Here is an 18,317-nt window from a genome sequence, read left to right as displayed (position 1 = left end):
ACGTGTGCGGTTTAATTTATTTTCATGCCCCAAGTCTTGAGCAAAATATTAGGAAACTTTGCTGCAAGGCTGACTGTGAATTTTCCATCTTTAACTGTAAGGCAGCAACGTCACATCGTGTAAACATATAGAGACAGTGCATGTTTTCCATCAGTTTGAGATGGCCATATGGTTTGCATCAGATCACATCTCTCTGCCTTGAACACCTGGTAGATCGACTCCCAGTCCAATAAATTATTTATCATCAGCTTCAAACAAGGCTCTAGTTTTCCTCCCGTTTTTGCTTCTCTCACATCCATCCATGTCACATGAGCATCCCCTGATCTGATTGTATTCTGTCGGAAACATACCAGGATGATCAGCCTCGTGCATTGCCAACACCGTCCGAATTAGAACAAAATTACATTTTCCACAGATCACATCAATTGCTGCATCTTATTAAAGTTAATGAAGATGTTGTATTTATGGGTGATATCATAGAGTCATAGTCATATAGCATGGAAACAGATCCTTCGGCCCAACTTGTCCACACCGACCAACATGCATCTACACTAGTCACACCTGCCTACTTTTGGCCCATATTCATCTAAACCTTTCCTATCCATGTACCTGTTTAAATGTTTATTAAATGTTGCGAAAGTCCCTGCTTCATCTACCTCCTCTGGCAGCTCATTTCATACACCCACCACCCTTTGTGGATAACTCTTTATACATTGCACCTCAGATAGTTTATTGATTATATAATATTCTTATCCAGCACCTTGCTGCAGTTTCTGGCCAACCTTATCTTTTAGTTCTGGGCGCACCGAAGCAGAACTGAAAATTTGATGGACTGATGCAGTGTATTGATGTTCTCTTGTATTACTACAGGAAGAGAGCTTTATCAAAGTGTGTTAGCGAACTAATGTAGCAAAGTGTCATGTTTTTTCATCCACTCTGCTTTCAGCTGGAAGGATGGTCTTGGATTCTGTGCGCTTATCCATCGACACCGGCCCGAGCTGATTGACTATGCAAACCTGCGAAAGGTCAGGATTCTTGTTTCTGTTGTTTGGTTTGTTATACATGTTATTACATTAGGATGGTAGACACAAAATGCTGGAGTAACTCAGCGGATCAGGCAGCATCACTGGAGAGAAGGTGACGTTTCGGGTCGAGACCCTACTTCAGACTGAGGGGACGGGGCGGGACAAAAATAGAATGTGGTCGGAGACAGTAAAACTGGTGGGAGAACTGGGAAGGGGAGGGAGATGGAGAGAGAAAGTAAGGGCTATCCTTAATGTGAAGTTAGAGATGTCAATGTTCATACTGCTGTGTCACTGTGTACTGAATTTATGCATACGGAGTTAGTTATTGTCAGCATAAGTTGGCATATTGAGTTAGATCGTTAGATTATACTTTGGCAATGGGTTTGATTTTCTTAGTTGAGCGCTTATCCTGGAGTACTTTGTGTTTTAATTGTAATTTAATTTAAAAGCAACCAGACACACAACCACATAAAAGTTAACATAAACATCCATCACAGTGAATTCCACATTCCTCACTGTGATGGAAGGCAATAAAGTCTAATCTTCTTCCTCTTGTTGTCCCACGGTCGGGGCAGTCAAACCATTTGCATTTGGGGCGATCAAAGCCCCCGCAGCCGATGATCGAAGTCCCCGTCGGGGTGATCGAAACTCCCACGTCGGGGTGGTTGAAACTCTCTCTGCGGCATGGAGCTCCCGAGTCGGCCTCTTCTTACCAGAGTACGCGGGCTTCACGATCTTAAAGTCCACAGGCCCTGGGGTTGGAGCTTCGATCCCGGTAAAGGGACCGCAAGCTCCGCGATGTTAAAGTCCCGCAGATTCCTGGAAAGGCCACCAACTCCACGATGTTAGGCCGCAGTGGGGATGGAGATACGATAAACAATAAAATCGCAACTCCGTCGAGGTAAGAGATTGAACACAAACCAAGGAACACTAAAATATACTTTTTAACACATACTAAAAATAACAAAAAGGGGACAGACAGACTGTTGGCGAGGCAGTCCCTAGTGTGTAGGTTAGAACTAATGTACTAATTGCTGGTCGGTGCGGACTCAGTGGGCCGAAGGGCCTATTTCCATGCTCTATCTCTAAGCTAAACTAAACTAATCAGTTTGAGATGGCTACCTGGTGAACATCAGATCACATTTCCCAGTCTTGAACATTCGGTAGATCAACCCGTTCCAAAATATTTGCTTTACAGTTGGCCGTTGTGCTGTGCAAATCCTTGCTCAGCATCAGACTGCTTCAGGTTGAAGAAGGGACAGCAGCATTGGGAAGAAACACTTCCATCTGTACAAGAAACACTGATTCATTCTCCATTCCCTTGTTGCATGACATGTGATCACTAAACCTAAACTTAAATAACCCTAAGGCTGGAACAGGATAATTTAAATTAACAGTAGTCATTTAATGAACCTGCAACATCTCCTTCCAGAGCTGTGATGCCCTGTAATGTTCTGGGTCTTAGTGCACGCTTAGATGGAGAGATGCGAACTCACGTATCCAGTTTTATTGATGCCACTAAGGTGAGGAGCAGTGCAAGAAGTGCTGATAGAAACGTCAAAGTCTAAAGACCAGTTAATAGATCGTAAGAATGTGCAAAAAAACTGCGGCAAATAGACTTTAACAGGAATATGGGAGGTTGATGGACCAGCTGATAGATCGGCCATGATGGAATGGCGGAGTAGACTTGATGGGCGGAAGGCCTAATTCTGTTCCTATGGCATGAATTCATACGTAACAAGGACATTCCAAAGGGAATTGAGGATCTATACATAAATGACAAGAGCAGGATATATTCAAATGATAAATGGAAGGCCAAAGTCAAAGTCAATTTTATTTGTCACATACACCCGAAGGTGCAGTGAAATTAATTTGCGATACGCTTAAAAAGAACACACGATACACAATATGATTTAACACAAACAGCATTCTTCACTGTGGTGGAAGGCACAAAGTTCAGCCTGTCCTCCTCCTTTGTTCATCCGTGGTTGGGGCCATGAACCCTCCGTAGTTGCAGCTACGGACGGCCGGATGTACAGGCCCTCTCGTCGGGTACGTACATACGTACGTGGCTTGGAGTGCCCGAATCGGCACTTTCTTATCAGAGACCGCGGCTTCAGGATGTTATAGGCCGCAAGCCGGCAGTCGGAGCTCCTCTCTGGTGATTCCCGGCAAGGGATCCCAGGCTCCGGATGGTAAGTCCACGCCCCGCCGTGGTTAGAAGCTCTGCAGACCGCAGCATCAGGATGTTATAGGCTACAGGCTGGCGGTCGGAGCTCTTCTCGTGCGATCCCCGGTAAGGGTTCACCCACCACCCCCACACAAGACCCATTGAGAAACACGCAAAACAAACACTTCGACAAACAAAAAAAGTCGAAATAACGGACACGCTGCTGGCAGGGCAGCCGACTCGCAGCGCCCCCACAGACCAGTAAACACCGACCGGTGTTTATTTCCAGATCATGGTCACCTGGGAGATAGAAGTCAGCTATTTAGATTAGTTCCTACACTTTCCAGGCCAGTTAGTGATCTGTCCTCCCTCCACATCCCCTAACTCCCTTTGGATTGCAACTGTTCCTTGCTTTCTTGCATTAGAAAGTAGATGGCTATGTTCTATTTGGTCCAACATGTTTAACTTCTTGTTTTGCTAAGTTGAAATCTATTTCCCACAGTTTTGTGGTAAGAACTTCCTTAATCTATTAATAAGTCTTTATAAGTATTACTTCCGCTTATACTTACTACCATGTCACTCACTTTTGTGTCACCATCGAGCTTGGATACTTGATGTCCCCAATTATAAATTATAATAATCATTAATATCTTTGTGGCCCAACAAGGATTCTTGTGTGATACTAGTAGCTATGTCCAGCTAGCTAAAGTATCTGCTCACAAACTCCAGAAACAGACGAACTGCTGGAGGAACTCAGTGGGCCAGGCAGCATCTGGGGATGGAAAAGGGCAGATGATATTTTGGGTGGGGCCCCTTCTTCAAGACATGATTGTAGGGGAGATAACTGGTGGAAAGAGGTGAGGGGAAGGGATGTAACAAAAGAGCCTGGGTGGATCTAGGTGAGGTAGGGTGGAGTGGACTCTTCAGGTGGGGAAAAAAACACAAGCGACCTGGGTTTGATCCTGACTATGGGTGCTGTATGGAGTCTCCCTGTGACCACGTGGGTTTTCTCCGGGTGTCCCGGTTTTCCCCCACATTCCAATGACGTGCAGGTTAATCGGCTTCTGTGAAACTGTTCCTAGCGTGTAGGGTAAAACTAGTGTACGAGTGATCGTGGACTCGCTGGGCCGAAGGGCCTGTTTCCACTTTGTATCTCTAAACTAAACTAAGGGTAGAGATCATCACAATGGAGATGATAAGTGGGGAATACAAAGAGCTGCAAATGTGGTGGAATTTGATAAGAAAGGAAAGTGAGGCATGAAATATAGAACCAAAGGGAGGTATGGTGGGTAGATGGAAACATGGTTCGGGGGGGGGGTGTAGGAGCAGGGGACCCGGAGGAGGTGGGAGGAGATAATGAGCAGAAGGAGAGGAAAAGAAATGGCTGACAAGGGCACAAATGATAGGAGTAGAATTAGGCCATTCGGCCCATCAATATCTGCCATTTAATCATGGCTGATCTATCTCTCCCTCCTAACCTCATTCTCCTGCCTTCTCCCCATAAGCTCTGATACCTGTACTAATCATGAATGTATCTATCTGTGCCTTAAAAATATCCACTGACTTGTCCTCCGCAGCTTTTTGTGGCAAAAAAATCCACAGATTCACCACTCTCTGACTAAATTTCTCTTCATCTCCTTCCTAAAAGAACACCCTTAAATTCTGAGGTATGACCGCTAGTCCTAGACTCTCCCACTAGCGGAAATATCCTCTCGACATCCATTCTATCCAAGCCTTTCATTATTATGTACATTTCAATGAGGTCCCCCCTCATTGTTCTGAACCAGTGAATACAGGCCCAGTGCCGACAAATGCTCATCATAGGTTAACCTACTCATTCCTGAGATCATTCTTGTAAATGATGAGGAATTACAAGCTAACTCATGGTAGCGTATGCCAACATCAACGACACCCATGATGTTGACACGGGTTGGCACAACTAATCTCATTCTAACATCAAACAACTTTAAGTACAAGCAATGTGAAACCTTGAGAATACAGTGAGAACTGTGTTGTGAAGTGCCAGGTGTGGAAACCACTTTTATAAAAATGCAGAATCGAAGAACTGCAGAGGCTAGAATCTTGAGCAAAACGCCAGGGGCAGGAAGAACTTAGTGGATCAGGCAGCAGCAGACTGAAGTAGGGTCCTGACCCGAAACATCACACATCCCCCCTGCCCTGCATAGATGCTGCCTGAACCGCTGGGTTCCTCCAGCACATTATGCTTTATTTATAATAAATGCAGAGGGATTGGCCACATATTGTCCAAATCTAGTTAAGAAGCTGATCAACATCAATCAGACGTGTGATCTTGTGACAGAAATGGGTTTTCACCAGAGAACGCGGATAGAACAGATGGAAAGGGTAATAATTTTTCAGGCATATGGTGATGTCTCACCTGCGACTATTTTACTGAGTGACCCCAGTCCATTCTTCATTCAGAGTGTTTTGGAGAACCCCTCCTGATAGGGAGAAGCCCTCCATGTGCTTCAGTTAACTTGTCAAATACTAACATCTTATCAGCCTCAAGTTGACGTTAAGTACACAATATCTGAGATGATATGTCTGCTAATGAGACAGTTAATCCTTGTATCATTATGAATTATCCTTTCAACCATTAATCACTTTGAGACTGAAAATAAGCCATTGTCGGCTTTGCATTCACAGGCTGAGTGTTACTAATTAGTTTCTTCTTGGAAAAATAACACAGACGCAAGATGGGTCACTAAACTAATTTAGTTTGGTTTTTCATGCACCAAACTAACTTAAAGCCCTGCCCCACGGTACAAGTTCATTCCACGAGTTCTCCTGAGTTTGCCCTGATTCGAACTCGGAGAGTTACGGTAATGGCCACTCGTCGGTACTCAGGGCTCTCGTGGACATTTTTCATTTTTCATGTTGAAAAATCTTGACGAGTCTTCCCGTGCTTACCTGCCGTTAGCGAGTCTTCTCGAGTACCTGCCGTTAGCGAGTCTTCCCGAGTACCTGCTAAGAGACGTTCCCGAGCTCCGACGTACCCGCTACGTTGATTCTCCATGCTTATCACGAGTTTGATTTTTCTTAAAATCGGGAGAGCTCTTGGAATGAACTCGTACTGTGGGACAGGGCTATTAGTTTAGTTTTTAAAATGCGGGGATCACTGGTCGGCATGGACGCAGTGGGCCGAAGGGCCTGATTCCACGCTGTATCTCTAAACTAAACTAAACTAGTTTGGTGCATGAATAGCTTAATTGATTGTTTGCCAGTACTTAAAAGCAGTTTAAAATCCTGTGCATCTTTTAAAGTTAAGCAAATTCCTTCAGATACTGGTCACACAACCCATCACTGGGATAGATAGAAACCACAGCCCTTTGTAGAGCATAACATTATCTCAAATTCAAACAACATGCAAGTAATTGATACAACAGAGAACAAAAGTTACCCACACATCTGGCGTGACTGAGTTGATTGAAAGTGCAGTCCAATTTTAAGGCATTCCCCTTTCCACCAGAGCCCTGTACCTTTCTCCAAATCAAGGTGGCACATTGGCGCAGTGGTAGAGTTACTGCCTTACAGTGCCAGAGACCCAGGCTTTATCCTGACTACAGGTGCTGTCTGTACATTCTCCCCGTGACTGCGTGGGTTTTCCCTGGGAGCTCCGGTTTCCTCCCACACACCAAAGACATACTGGTTTATCAATTAATTGGCTTTGGTAAAATTGTGAATGGTCCCTAATGTGTTAGGATAGTGGTAGTGTAGGGGGTGATCACTGGTCGGCGCGGACTGAAGGGCCTGTTTCCACGCTGTAACTCTAAAGTCTAAGTATACCAGCAAATTGCGAATGCAATGAAGTAATTCAATCTCCGGCCTCGACCACTGCAGGTAATAGTACCAGTAGGGCACAGCACCCCTAGTGGATATGTTATTGGATTATTTACTCACATGCTTGTACGCATCAAGAGACCAAATAAACAGATAATGGGCTATTAATGTTCAGAGTTTTGTTTGAGTTGAGTTTAATAGCCTGATGGCTGTGGGGAAGTAGCTATTCCTGAACCTGCAGTCTTCAGGCTCCTGTATCTTCTACCTGAAGGTAGCGGGGAGATGAGTGTGTGGCCAGGATGGTGTGGGTCCTTGATGATGTTGCCAGCCTTTTTGAGGCAGCGACTGCGATAGATCTCCTCGATGGAAGGGAGGTCAGAGCCGATGATGGACTGAGCAGTGTTTACTACTTTTTGTAGTCTTTTCCGCTCCTGCGCACTCAAGTTGCTGAACCAAGCCACGATGCAACCGGTCAGCATGCTCTCTACTGTGCACCTGTAGAAGTTAGAGAGAGTCCTCCTTGACAATCCGACTCTCCGTAATCTTCTCAGGAAGTAGAGGCGCTGATGTGCTTTCTTAATAATTGCATCAGTGTTCTCGGACCAGGAAAGATCTTCAGAGATGTGCACGCCCAGAAATTTGAAGCTCTTGACCCTTTCAACCATCGACCCATTGATATAAACGGGACTGTGGATCCCCATCCTACTCCTTCCAAAGTCCACAATCAGTTCCTTTGTTTTGCTGGTGTTGAGGGCCAGGTTATTGTGCTGGCACCATATGGACAGTTGCTCGATCTCTCTTCTATACTCTGACTCATCCCCGTTAGTGATACGTCCCACAACAGTGGCGTCGCAGGCGAACTTGATGATGGAGTTCGCACTATGACCGGCTACGCAGTCATGAGTTTAGAGTGAGTACAGCAGAGGGCTGAGCTTACAGCCTTGAGGTGCTCCCGTGCTGATTGTTATCGAGTCTGACACATTTCCACCAATACGAACAGACTGTGGTCTGAGAATGAGGAAGTCGAGGATCCAATTGCAGAGGGATGCGCAGAGACCCCATTCTGCTAGTTTGGTAACCAGCTTGGAGGGGATGACTGTATTAAATGCCGAGCTGTAATCAATGAACAACAGCCTGACATATGAGTTTTTACAGTTTGCACGTCGGGTCAATAGATCTGTGGATGATGCAGTCAACCTGGGCCTGCACTTCATCCTACAGCACCTGGACCGCCAGGGGACCTATGCGAGGATCCTGTTTGTTGATTTTAGCTCTGCATTGAACACCATTGTACTACACTCCAAACTTTCCGAGTTGACTATGCCTGAACCCCTCTGTCGGTGGATCACCAACTTCCTGACAGACAGGAAGCAGCATGTGAGGCTGGGAAAGCACATCTCGGACACGCAAACGCTCAGCATAGGAGCACCACAAGACTGCATACTCTCTCTACACCAACGACTGCACCTCCACAGACACCTCTGTCAAGCTTCTCAAGTTTGCGGATGACACAACCCTGATTGGACTGATCCAGGATGGGGAGGAATCTGCCTACAGACAGGAAGTGTCACAGCTGGCGTCCTGGTGCCGTCGCAACAACCTAGAGCTCAATGCTCTTAAGACAGTGGAATTGATTGTAGACTTTAGGAGAGCTCCCCCTCCCCTCATCCCACTTGCCATCAACAACACCACAGTCACATCTGTGGAGTCTTTTAAGTTCCTGGGAACCATTATCTCCAAGGAGCTTAAGAGGGGGGCTACCATCGACTCCACAGTCAAAAAGGCACAACAGAAGATGTACTTCCTACGGCAGCTGAGGAAGCACAATCTGCCACAGGCAATGATGGTCCAATTCTACACGGCCATCGCAGAGTCTGTTCTCACCTTCTCCATCATGGTCTGGTTTGGCTCAACCACCAAGCACGATACCTGGAGGCTGCAGTGAATCGTCCGATCAGCAGAGAAGGTTATTGGCTGCAATCTTCCCTCCATTGATGAACTGTAAACTGCAAGGGCCAGGAAGCGAGCAGGCAAGATCGTCTCGGACCCCTCTCACCCTGGCCACAAACTCTTTGAGTCACTTCCTTCTGGAAGGCGACTCCGGACTGTCAAAGCTGGCACAGCCAGACATAAAAACAGTTTTTAATCCACAAGTAGTTGCTCTTCTCAACAGCCAAAAATCTGTAGCCTCCCTTTGATCTGGTATTTTGTTGGTTCACATGCTTGATCAATGTTTTATTATTATTAATGTTTAGTGTTTTCTGAATCATTCGTAGCTGTCACTGTATGTGATGTTGTTACTTGTGGGTGGAGCACCGAGGCAAATTCCTTGTATGTGAATACTTGGCCAATAAACTTACTTACTATCGCAATGTTTAAGAACCATTTGTACAGGCACATGGACAGGATAGGTTTAGAGGGATATGGACCAAATGCAGGCAGGTGGAACTAATGTAGAAGGGGCATTGGTCGGTGTGGGCAAGTTGAGTCTTAGGACTTGTTTCCACGTTATATGACTCTATGAAAAGCAGAATGCTATAAAATACTGAAAACAAATGTGGTCAGATGCTGCCTGATTTACTGAGAAAATGTAGTGTATTCAATTTTCTGATCTTAGAATGATTGAACAGGAGAGACTGCTCCATTTGTCACATCTGTATTGGCCCTTTCCAATTATTCCTACACCTTCCTCATCTCCCATATCTAACTACAATCTAAAGAAGGGTCATAACCTGAAACGTCACCTATCTATGTTCTCCAGAGATTATGCCTGACCCACTCAGTTACTCCAGCACTTTATGTCATTTTGTGTAACGCAGCATCTGCACTTCCTTGTTTCTGTAGTCTTTCCATGATTAGTTGCAGTTGTCCTTCTCCCACTTTAACGCAGTTGTGATTTAAAAATATATATATATTCTACCCAGTAAATGTGAAGAAAACTTCATATATTTCAGGTATCACTGTCATTAGAATGGGATAAAACTAAACATCTTCACAATGATACCATTGATTATCAGTGTGACAGAGAATGATTGAGGGATGATTAGATGCTGTATATTATAATTATTATAATTGAGTGTCGGCTCCAGATATGTGGCAACTCTTTCTGTACTTTGTGCATTGTATGCAAAAACTGAATTTTGCTGTACCGAGGTAAATGTGACAAAAAAAAAGTATACTTGAATTGAATTCATTGAGCTGAGCAACTATGTTCTGTAATATATTTAGCCATGTGGAATTTCATCAGAGTTTGATGAAAAATGGATTAAGGGTCTGCTTGTTGCAGTTAACCTCTGGATGCCTGACATTAATGTTAACCCTGTTCAAGGTTGACTGATTAATACGTTGTTATCACATGTGACAAGGTATGCAAAGAGTCACCACATATAGGGCACCGACAAAGTAACAAAGTGTTCCTTGCCGTTCCCAATGGTCCCTCCTTGTTCTCAGCACCCCATCTACACGGCGTCCCTCTTTGTACTCAGTGGCACATCCTCATCTGACATCTGGTACCCACTGCATCTGACCTCCGGCACTCACCTGTGTTCACCAGCACTGACATCTCCTGCTGACTTCTCTTTGTTTTCTTGTCAGGATGACCCTTACACCAACCTCAACACCGCCTTTGACGTGGCAGAAAAGTATCTGGACATTCCCAAAATGTTGGATGCTGAAGGTGAGACGTGGCTTTAGTGTATTTCGCCCCATCAGCGAATTTTACTTCCACCGGCTTATAATGGTTGCAGCCACAAGATGAACCATTTTCTTTGAGTTGATGCCATTTCATTCACTGTGCAAGTAGCCAAATGTTACAGCATTAGCCAATTGCCTGTTTGAAGCCCAGTGCACGCTAGGAGATGCTTTTTGTTCGATTCTTTTACAATTACTGCTGTTTCATTACTTCAACTCATTTCATGCTCCGTTAACTTAAAATTGGCAAACCTCATTGTATCATTTAAGATCTCATTGAAAGACATTTTAGCAGGCATAATAAAACTTCCTTTGAAGCTGATCTGCATGCAGAGGTTGAGATTTTACTTGGGAGCTTAGATCTGAACCATTACACTCAGCATGCATTCCCAAAGATACTATCTTATCATTGAAGGCTGTAGCCTAAATCACTGTGCACCCTGCTGCGAATTGAATCTGGATTTTACTGCAATTCGTAGTGTCAAAAACATTTTACCCATTTTTTTCCCAAAGAGCAAACTGCCCATGTCATCAGCAATATCCAGATTACATGGTCTGAATTTCAATTTGATTTAAAGCTCCACCAAACTTGGGGCAGGACAGCGGCTCAGCTATTTGAGCTCCTGCTCTCAGCTTCAGACACCCGGATTTGATCCAAACCATGTACAATGTCTGGGGGAGTTTGTACAATCTGCCCGTGGCCATGGTCAGGGGGGAATTGGGGACTAGAATATGTTTGGGAAGTCTATTGTTATGCCAGTTGTTGGGAAAGTGTCAATCAGCTGCAGCTTACATGTAGCCATGAGGAATGTTATGAGTAAAAATTTTTAAAAACAGTCAAACCATTTTCCAGAATTGCTCCACAACCTCTACTAGAAAAAGGTCTGGAGTGTTCCATTAGTCCAAAATACTTCCAAATTTGGGAATGATGTTTCAAAACTAGGGGAGAGATGGAACAGAAATTGACCTGCTCAAAACAATCCTGATTAGATCGGAAGAGATGCCAGCCACAAGCCTGGAAGATTAAGTAAATAAATTTTGTGTCAGATAGGGATGACCAGTCAAGTAAATACTTGTAAAAATTTGCTTTGTGAACGTTTTGATGGTTTGATCCTAATAAGGTAGCATTTGTCATTATTCCAATTGTGATCATAATAGAATTAGTTTAGGTTTAGATTAGTTTAGAGATACAGCGTGAAAGCAGGCCCTTCGGCCCACCAAGTCTGTGCCAACCAGCGATCCTCACACACTAGTGACAATTTACATGTGTACCAAGCCAATTAGCCTACAGACCTGTGTGTCTTTTGAGTGTGGGAGGAAACCAGAACAGCTAATTGGTTAATGCTGAAAGATTTGTAACAGAGATACCAGAGAAACCCCATGCAGGTCACGGGGAGAGTGTATAAACTAACTCCGTGCAGGCAGTATCCATAGTCTGGATCGAACCTGGGTCTCTGGCACTCTAAGGCAGCCAATTCTTCCACTGTGCCACTATGCCGCCCGATTATGTCACTAAAACTTGCATTCTACAATGTGTGAATGTTTCAATGCCATGGAGATGGGCAACCTGTGTGTTTTTGCACCTGCTCCCAGGTAGTTTCCTGCCACACACACACAACATTCCCTCAACTGCTGCTTGAACTGATTAATGTGAAGTCCAACTAAAATCAAGCCGACACAAACCAAGTCTGTGCTGCTGAGAATTCTCATCGGATTTCAGTTCTGTGTGGTCTCACACAGCAGGCCTCCTCTTCCCAATGGCGTTGTACTGCAGGGGCCAAAATCTGTGCAGAGGGATTTATATGAGGCTCATATCTTTCCTTATGCAGAGACAATATTAACCTCACTTGTCTACTACAGAAAGCCGTGAAATTGAATTGTTTGCTTAATGGCCATTCTATATTGCTCATGGAGTCATACAGATGGAAACAGGCCCTTCAGCCCAACTTGCCCATACTGACCAACATGCCCCATCTACACTAGTCCCACCTGCCTGCCCTTGGCCCATATCCCTCTATACCTTTCTCTTGCACCTTCCACTATCCAGTTGAAATTCAAACAGCTGAAGGTTAAACTTTTCACATTCTTCGATACAAGTTGTGTCATCTCACTGCTCGAGCGGTGGGCTTTACCATTTCTGACTTCTAACTTTCTTCCATGGGCTGATGAATCAAACTTAATTTAATGACGTGTCCTTTAGTTCAAGGTCCATAATGTGACCGCCTGCCATGGTGGTCTGGCCTGATTGTAAATTCCTAATGTAACCAATGTATTGACCATGTTGTATTCCTCTCTTTTAGAAGGCTGCCATAATATGCCTCTTAGTTATTTTCACCGGGCATTGATATTATTGGTTTGTATTGTAGATTGGCCCTGGGACTGGTGGTCTCCAGTGTAATCTGCCCTTGTGCTCCATTTGGAAATTAAGCAAGTCTTTCGGAGTGTAATATTTGAGTAATTCTCAGTGCGTTTTCTCTTCAACTGAAACACCAATATCTCTTGTGTCTCGTCAGTTCCTATCTTTTGTTTAATATGCACACCTCCACCACCCCCCCATCACCCCGCCTAAAATAATAGTATGACTTTACAGTAAATGAATGCATTACATTGTTTAAAAAAAATAAAATTAAATCCTTTCCTGTGTTTCCTGACAGACATTGTGGGTACAGCTCGGCCGGATGAGAAGGCTATCATGACTTATGTCTCTAGCTTCTACCATGCATTTTCAGGAGCCCAAAAGGTATCCCAGGAATCCATATTTTCCGGCAGCAATTGCTTCTCAGGCTAATTACAAACTTTTCTTCCCTGTTCTCCAGCTGCTACTTGTTTCCCCCCTTCCCACCACCCCCCTCCTCCTCCCCCCATGCTGAACTCTTTAATCTTGATATGATCTCCTGCGTTGCATGATGGAACAGTATGGGTCCTTGCTAATTGTGTCTTGGCTTCCCTCTTCTTCCTTAATCTTTTCTTGTCTTCCTTGTACAGATCTAATAAACACGCTAAGGCCGGATGAAAAGGCTGTAATGACCTATGTTTCATGTTACTATCATGCGTTCTCAGGTGCTCAGAAGGTGAGACCCCCCCTCCATAGAGTCCCCCCTTTGCTTGACATAGTTTCAACAGGTACATTGTTGCCATCATCACTTTTTTTTCTTTAGTCTGGCTTATGGTGGTCCAGCTAACAAAATCCTTCAAAAAATACATTGACCGGAAGTTTAACATAATCATTCACATTGTGTACCTTTGGCACCACAGTTGCTTGAAAAAACAGTCCAGCGATCTGATCGATTGGGCAGTCAAAATTCCCTAGATCTTTCTCCCATATTCTGAAGTATAAAGAAAATAAATAGTCATTTTGTCCAATTTGCATCTAGATTGTGGGCTCCTTTATCTCCGGACCCTCAGCTAATATGACAGCACGCAACAAAAAGCTTTTCACTGTACCTCGGTACCCGTGACAATAAATTGAACTCAACAGTGTTGCATAGAGTTTACTAGTGGGTTTGATGCGTATGGTGCAGAGCGGAGAGCATTGTCACCTCATCCACCAGTAGAGGATATATAAAAGAAAGTCAGGCTGACAAGGTTGGGAACCAGCGATTAATTCATTCCTGAACATCACAGCTACTGTTTGGCCTTGTCACTGCTTTAGTCAATCTTAATTTTCTCAGTGCTATCCTGCATTGCAAAATTCTCTAATCTTATTGCCAGTGCTGTTCTACTCAACAGCCAGAAGTCTGTAGCCTCCTTGTGCTCTGGTATTTTATTTCATTCTTCACATGTTTAAATTATAATGTGTTACTTTTAATTATCTACTGTATATCGTGCGAGCAAAGCACCAAGGCAAATTCATAGTATGTGTACATTCTTGGCTATCAAAATGTATTCAATTCAATTCAGTTGAAGAGGCCCCAGTAGTCTTCATTAGCAGCACTTTGGAATTGATCTTCACAGAAAATCTTCCACGATTAAGACTGTAAATCACTTGGCAGCTTCCTTGCCAATAATGACTTAACCTGAAGCAATGATTTCCCTTGGAAATGTACCGAGCAATTAGCTTTAACCATACTTTCCTCAATTGATGATGTCTATCTTGGAGCATATTCTGACACATCAAGTATTTTCTCTCCAACAAAGTTGTCCTCCGTTGCTGTTTTGCCGCAAGGTTGCCAGGTGAAGAATCTAGGATAGAATCCGAGTGGTCCAGGTGATCAGTCCGCCTCCTCTGTCATTCAATAAGATGATAGTTGATGCAATCCTGGCCATACCCTATTTCTGGCCTCATTCATAATGCCTGATTCTTCCATGGATCAAAAATCTGTCTACCTCAACCCCCCCTTGAATATATCTAGTGAGTTAACCTCCACAGATCTTGGAGATGGGGTTCTGAAGGTTCACCAATCTCTGGGAAGATAAATTCATCCTTAAAACTAGATTCCTGCATGAGGGATAAACATTCTATCAGCATCTCTGTGCTATGGAAGCCCCTCAGAGTCTTAATTCAATAAGATCACCAGGCTTCAGTGTGATAGCAGATAGTTCATTATGTGATGAACCTTCCCTCAACCTCTGTACTTTCATCCTGGTTGTGACAGTTCCCTTCTGCTGCTTGTTATCCCGTGTTCAACATTCATGGATCCACTATAAGCCAGCAGTAATTCCATTTCCAATCATAGTTTTTTTTTTCCCATGCTCAAATCCCAATTTAATATTTCTTTAATCCATTCCTGAGGCTGATATCTTTCTCTTCTGTAGACTATTATCCGTCTTCCTTTGTTCCTTTAATATCTTTTGTCTCGCTCTCCCTGGCTTGGCTGATCCTTGGAGCAGTATAATCTGAAATTAATTGCTGTGTATAATATGTTTAATTGGTTCTTAACTGAATGAATTTATTACAGGATCTTAATACTGTTGATTGTAGCAAAATGTTCTGTCTAGTTCATGGTTTTTGTATCTTGATCATTTTTTTCCCTGGGGCAAGAGCAGTTTATCGTGGTATAACTCTTTTTGTCGAGTAAGTATATAATTCTACTGGGACCTGTGGAATAACATCATTATGGCTTGAAATAGCTGGATTACAGAAGATATGTAACGTCTAATATTTAATTTATTCTAGCGAATCATGTCCAATTTGTGAGTCCCATCGGCTTGCATTGAGCCATTGTATAGCGTCTGGTGATTTTTGTGAGTTATTTCGTGTAGATCCTTCCTGCTGTGAAGACCTGGGAGCAAACATTGGAGAAACCTATTAAAACCAGTTAAGATAACTAAGGTTTCATGAATATAACTATACTTCTCACACAACCATAACACATACCTCATGCCCAATTTGTACTTTGGTCGACCTCTATGCTTTTATACTCATTCCCCCCCCCCCCCCCCTCACCCCCCTCACAGCTTCCTCACAGGAAGATGGGAAGCTAATATATAATCCATTTGTGAAAAAGTGTTGCAGCTGAAGGAATCAATCCTCTTTATTTCTCTCAGATCTTCTGGGCAAGCAGACCAGACCAAATATGTCTGATGACATAGTTGAGATTGAGAGCACACAGCATAGGAAATGACATGAAAGTGAGTGCTCGTTTCGCTCATTTTTAATGGAAGGTTTATTCAGAAATCTAAACACGTCCAGGCAACATGTGCAAAGTTTATAAAAGTTTACTTTGTGTGCACTTCTTAAATGGGATGTTCTCAAGGTAATTTGTTGGATGTTGTCCACAGACATGAGGTTTTTTTTCTGCACCTCTGCATCGCGCCATGAAAGCAGATGTTGTTAAGCTGGGAATTTTCCGATACTTTACTGAATTTGTGAAAGTGTTACAAACATTTATTTTGTGCTCCTCTGAACTCTCTTCTCCTTGCTCACTTTTCTTCTCAGATATTAGCATTGCAGGCCTGAGGGGAAAAATGCCTCATAAGCAGCTTTCTTCTCCAGTTCTGCCCCATTATGGTGCTCAGGTAGCGATCCTGATTTGGTTGGAGGTTTTCCTTTTGCACTTAATGACTTGTGATTGCAGGTTGATACTGGATGTTGTTGTGGTGACTCATGCTAAAGACAGTGCATGCTATTTTCTACTTGTTTTTCATCTCTCCTACTTTAACTACCCTGCACACCTGCAGCTGAGATTCCGTGCACCTAATGGAGCCTTTTGTTCCAACTGCACTGTCCCAAGTGAACCACAAGTTTCTCTTAAGAGTTCCAATGCCACACACAAGTAATTTAATTTGATATTAGAATGGTCCTTCCCACGAATCCTTTGGTGGCCAAAGTTCCCAATGCATTCAAAATGTAATAACGAGGGAACTGTAGATGCTGGCAATGGTAGAGTTGCTGCCTTACAGCGCCAGGGACCCTAAGTTCCATCCTGACTATGGCTGCTGTCTGTATGGAGTTTGTCCGTTCTCCCTGCCTGGGTTTTCTGCCTGGGGTTTCTCCTGGGGCTCTGGTTTCCTCCAACACTCCAAAGACGTGCAGGTTTGTAAGTTAAGTGGCTTGGTAAAATTGTCCCTAGTGTGTAGGATAGTGTTAGTGTGCAAGGATCGCTGGTCGGTGTGGACTTAGTGGGCCGAAGGGCCTGTTTCCGCACTGTATCTCTCAACTAAACTAAACATGGATAGGCAACGTTTTGAGTCCGAACCCTTCTTCAGACACGGCATTCTTTGTATTTCAGTACTTCTCCATTCTTCAGACATTGCATTGTTCTGCTTCAGGACTTCCTTGTGCAAAATATATTGGGAGAGAGACTTATTTTCCTAAGGCAGTGATTTCACAGTGTCGCTTGGTGTCATTTTCACTGCAGGCCCTTGATGGAGTGAGCTGAGTGATAGCAGCATGTTAACATTAGACAATGCATGTGTTTAAAGAATGTTGTCTCCCTGCATTGTTGTAAGACAGTAAAACACCAATAACCTGCCATCCAACTATTTGGAAATCCCAATGATACAGCATCTGGCTATTGTTTACTGCACTTCTTTTCCATTCACCTAGGCCCCAGTTCCTGCACTTTTTCCACCACCAGGGTCCCAGAGCCTGTGCTCCCTTCCCATTCACTGGGGCCCTGGTTCCCGGGCTTCCTCTAACATGCTGCGACCCAGTTCAAGCACCCTGTAATAATGCACTGCCCCATTTCTCAAGCTCCCGAGGACCCGCTAGGTCAAGTTCCCCACACTCCCTTTCAACTTGCTTGGTTCACTGGTACAAATATTATCATTCGGCGTAATATATAAAAAGTGCTAGAATATTAATAGAAAGCACATCCAGTAGTCTTAGTGTCATACTGTGTGGAAACAGGCCCTTCGGCCTAACTTGCCCTCACTGACAACATGTCCCAGCTATACTAGTCTGCATTTGGTCCATATCCCTCCAAACCTGTCCTATCTATGTACCTGTCTAATTGTTTCTTAAATCTTGGGATAGCCCCTACCTCAGCTACCTCCTCTGGCAACTTGTTCCATACACCCACCACCTGGACGTGTGAAAATTTACCCCTCGGCATCCTATAAAATCTTTCCCCCTTCACCTTAAACCTATGTCCTCTGGTCCTCGATTCACCCACTCTGGGCAAGAGACTCTGTGCATCTACCCGCTCTATTCTTCTCATGATTTTTATACACATTATATTATACACATG

General features: G+C 43.8%; 1 protein-coding gene across 5 annotated transcripts in view; it reads left to right on the top strand.

Moving 5' to 3' along the window:
• The window catches only part of actn1 (actinin alpha 1), a 192,287-nt gene that overhangs the window by 119,932 nt on the left and 54,038 nt on the right, over window positions 1-18,317 (top strand). For 3 of the 5 annotated variants that reach the window (XM_033026855.1, XM_033026851.1, XM_033026853.1), the window contains exons 6-8: window positions 947-1,025; window positions 10,591-10,672; window positions 13,341-13,426. In XM_033026855.1, the coding sequence (XP_032882746.1) occupies window positions 947-1,025; window positions 10,591-10,672; window positions 13,341-13,426 (247 nt within the window). Of the gene's footprint in view, window positions 1-946; window positions 1,026-10,590; window positions 10,673-13,340; window positions 13,427-13,671; window positions 13,758-18,317 lie in introns of all 5 variants that reach the window. The other 2 variants (XM_033026854.1, XM_033026852.1) reach the window with 1 other exon arrangement.

The sequence above is a fragment of the Amblyraja radiata genome, chromosome 9 (genome assembly GCF_010909765.2).
Source record: "Amblyraja radiata isolate CabotCenter1 chromosome 9, sAmbRad1.1.pri, whole genome shotgun sequence".
Classification (NCBI taxonomy): Eukaryota; Metazoa; Chordata; class Chondrichthyes; order Rajiformes; family Rajidae; genus Amblyraja; species Amblyraja radiata.
This window is presented reverse-complemented; position numbering and strand designations above follow the sequence as displayed.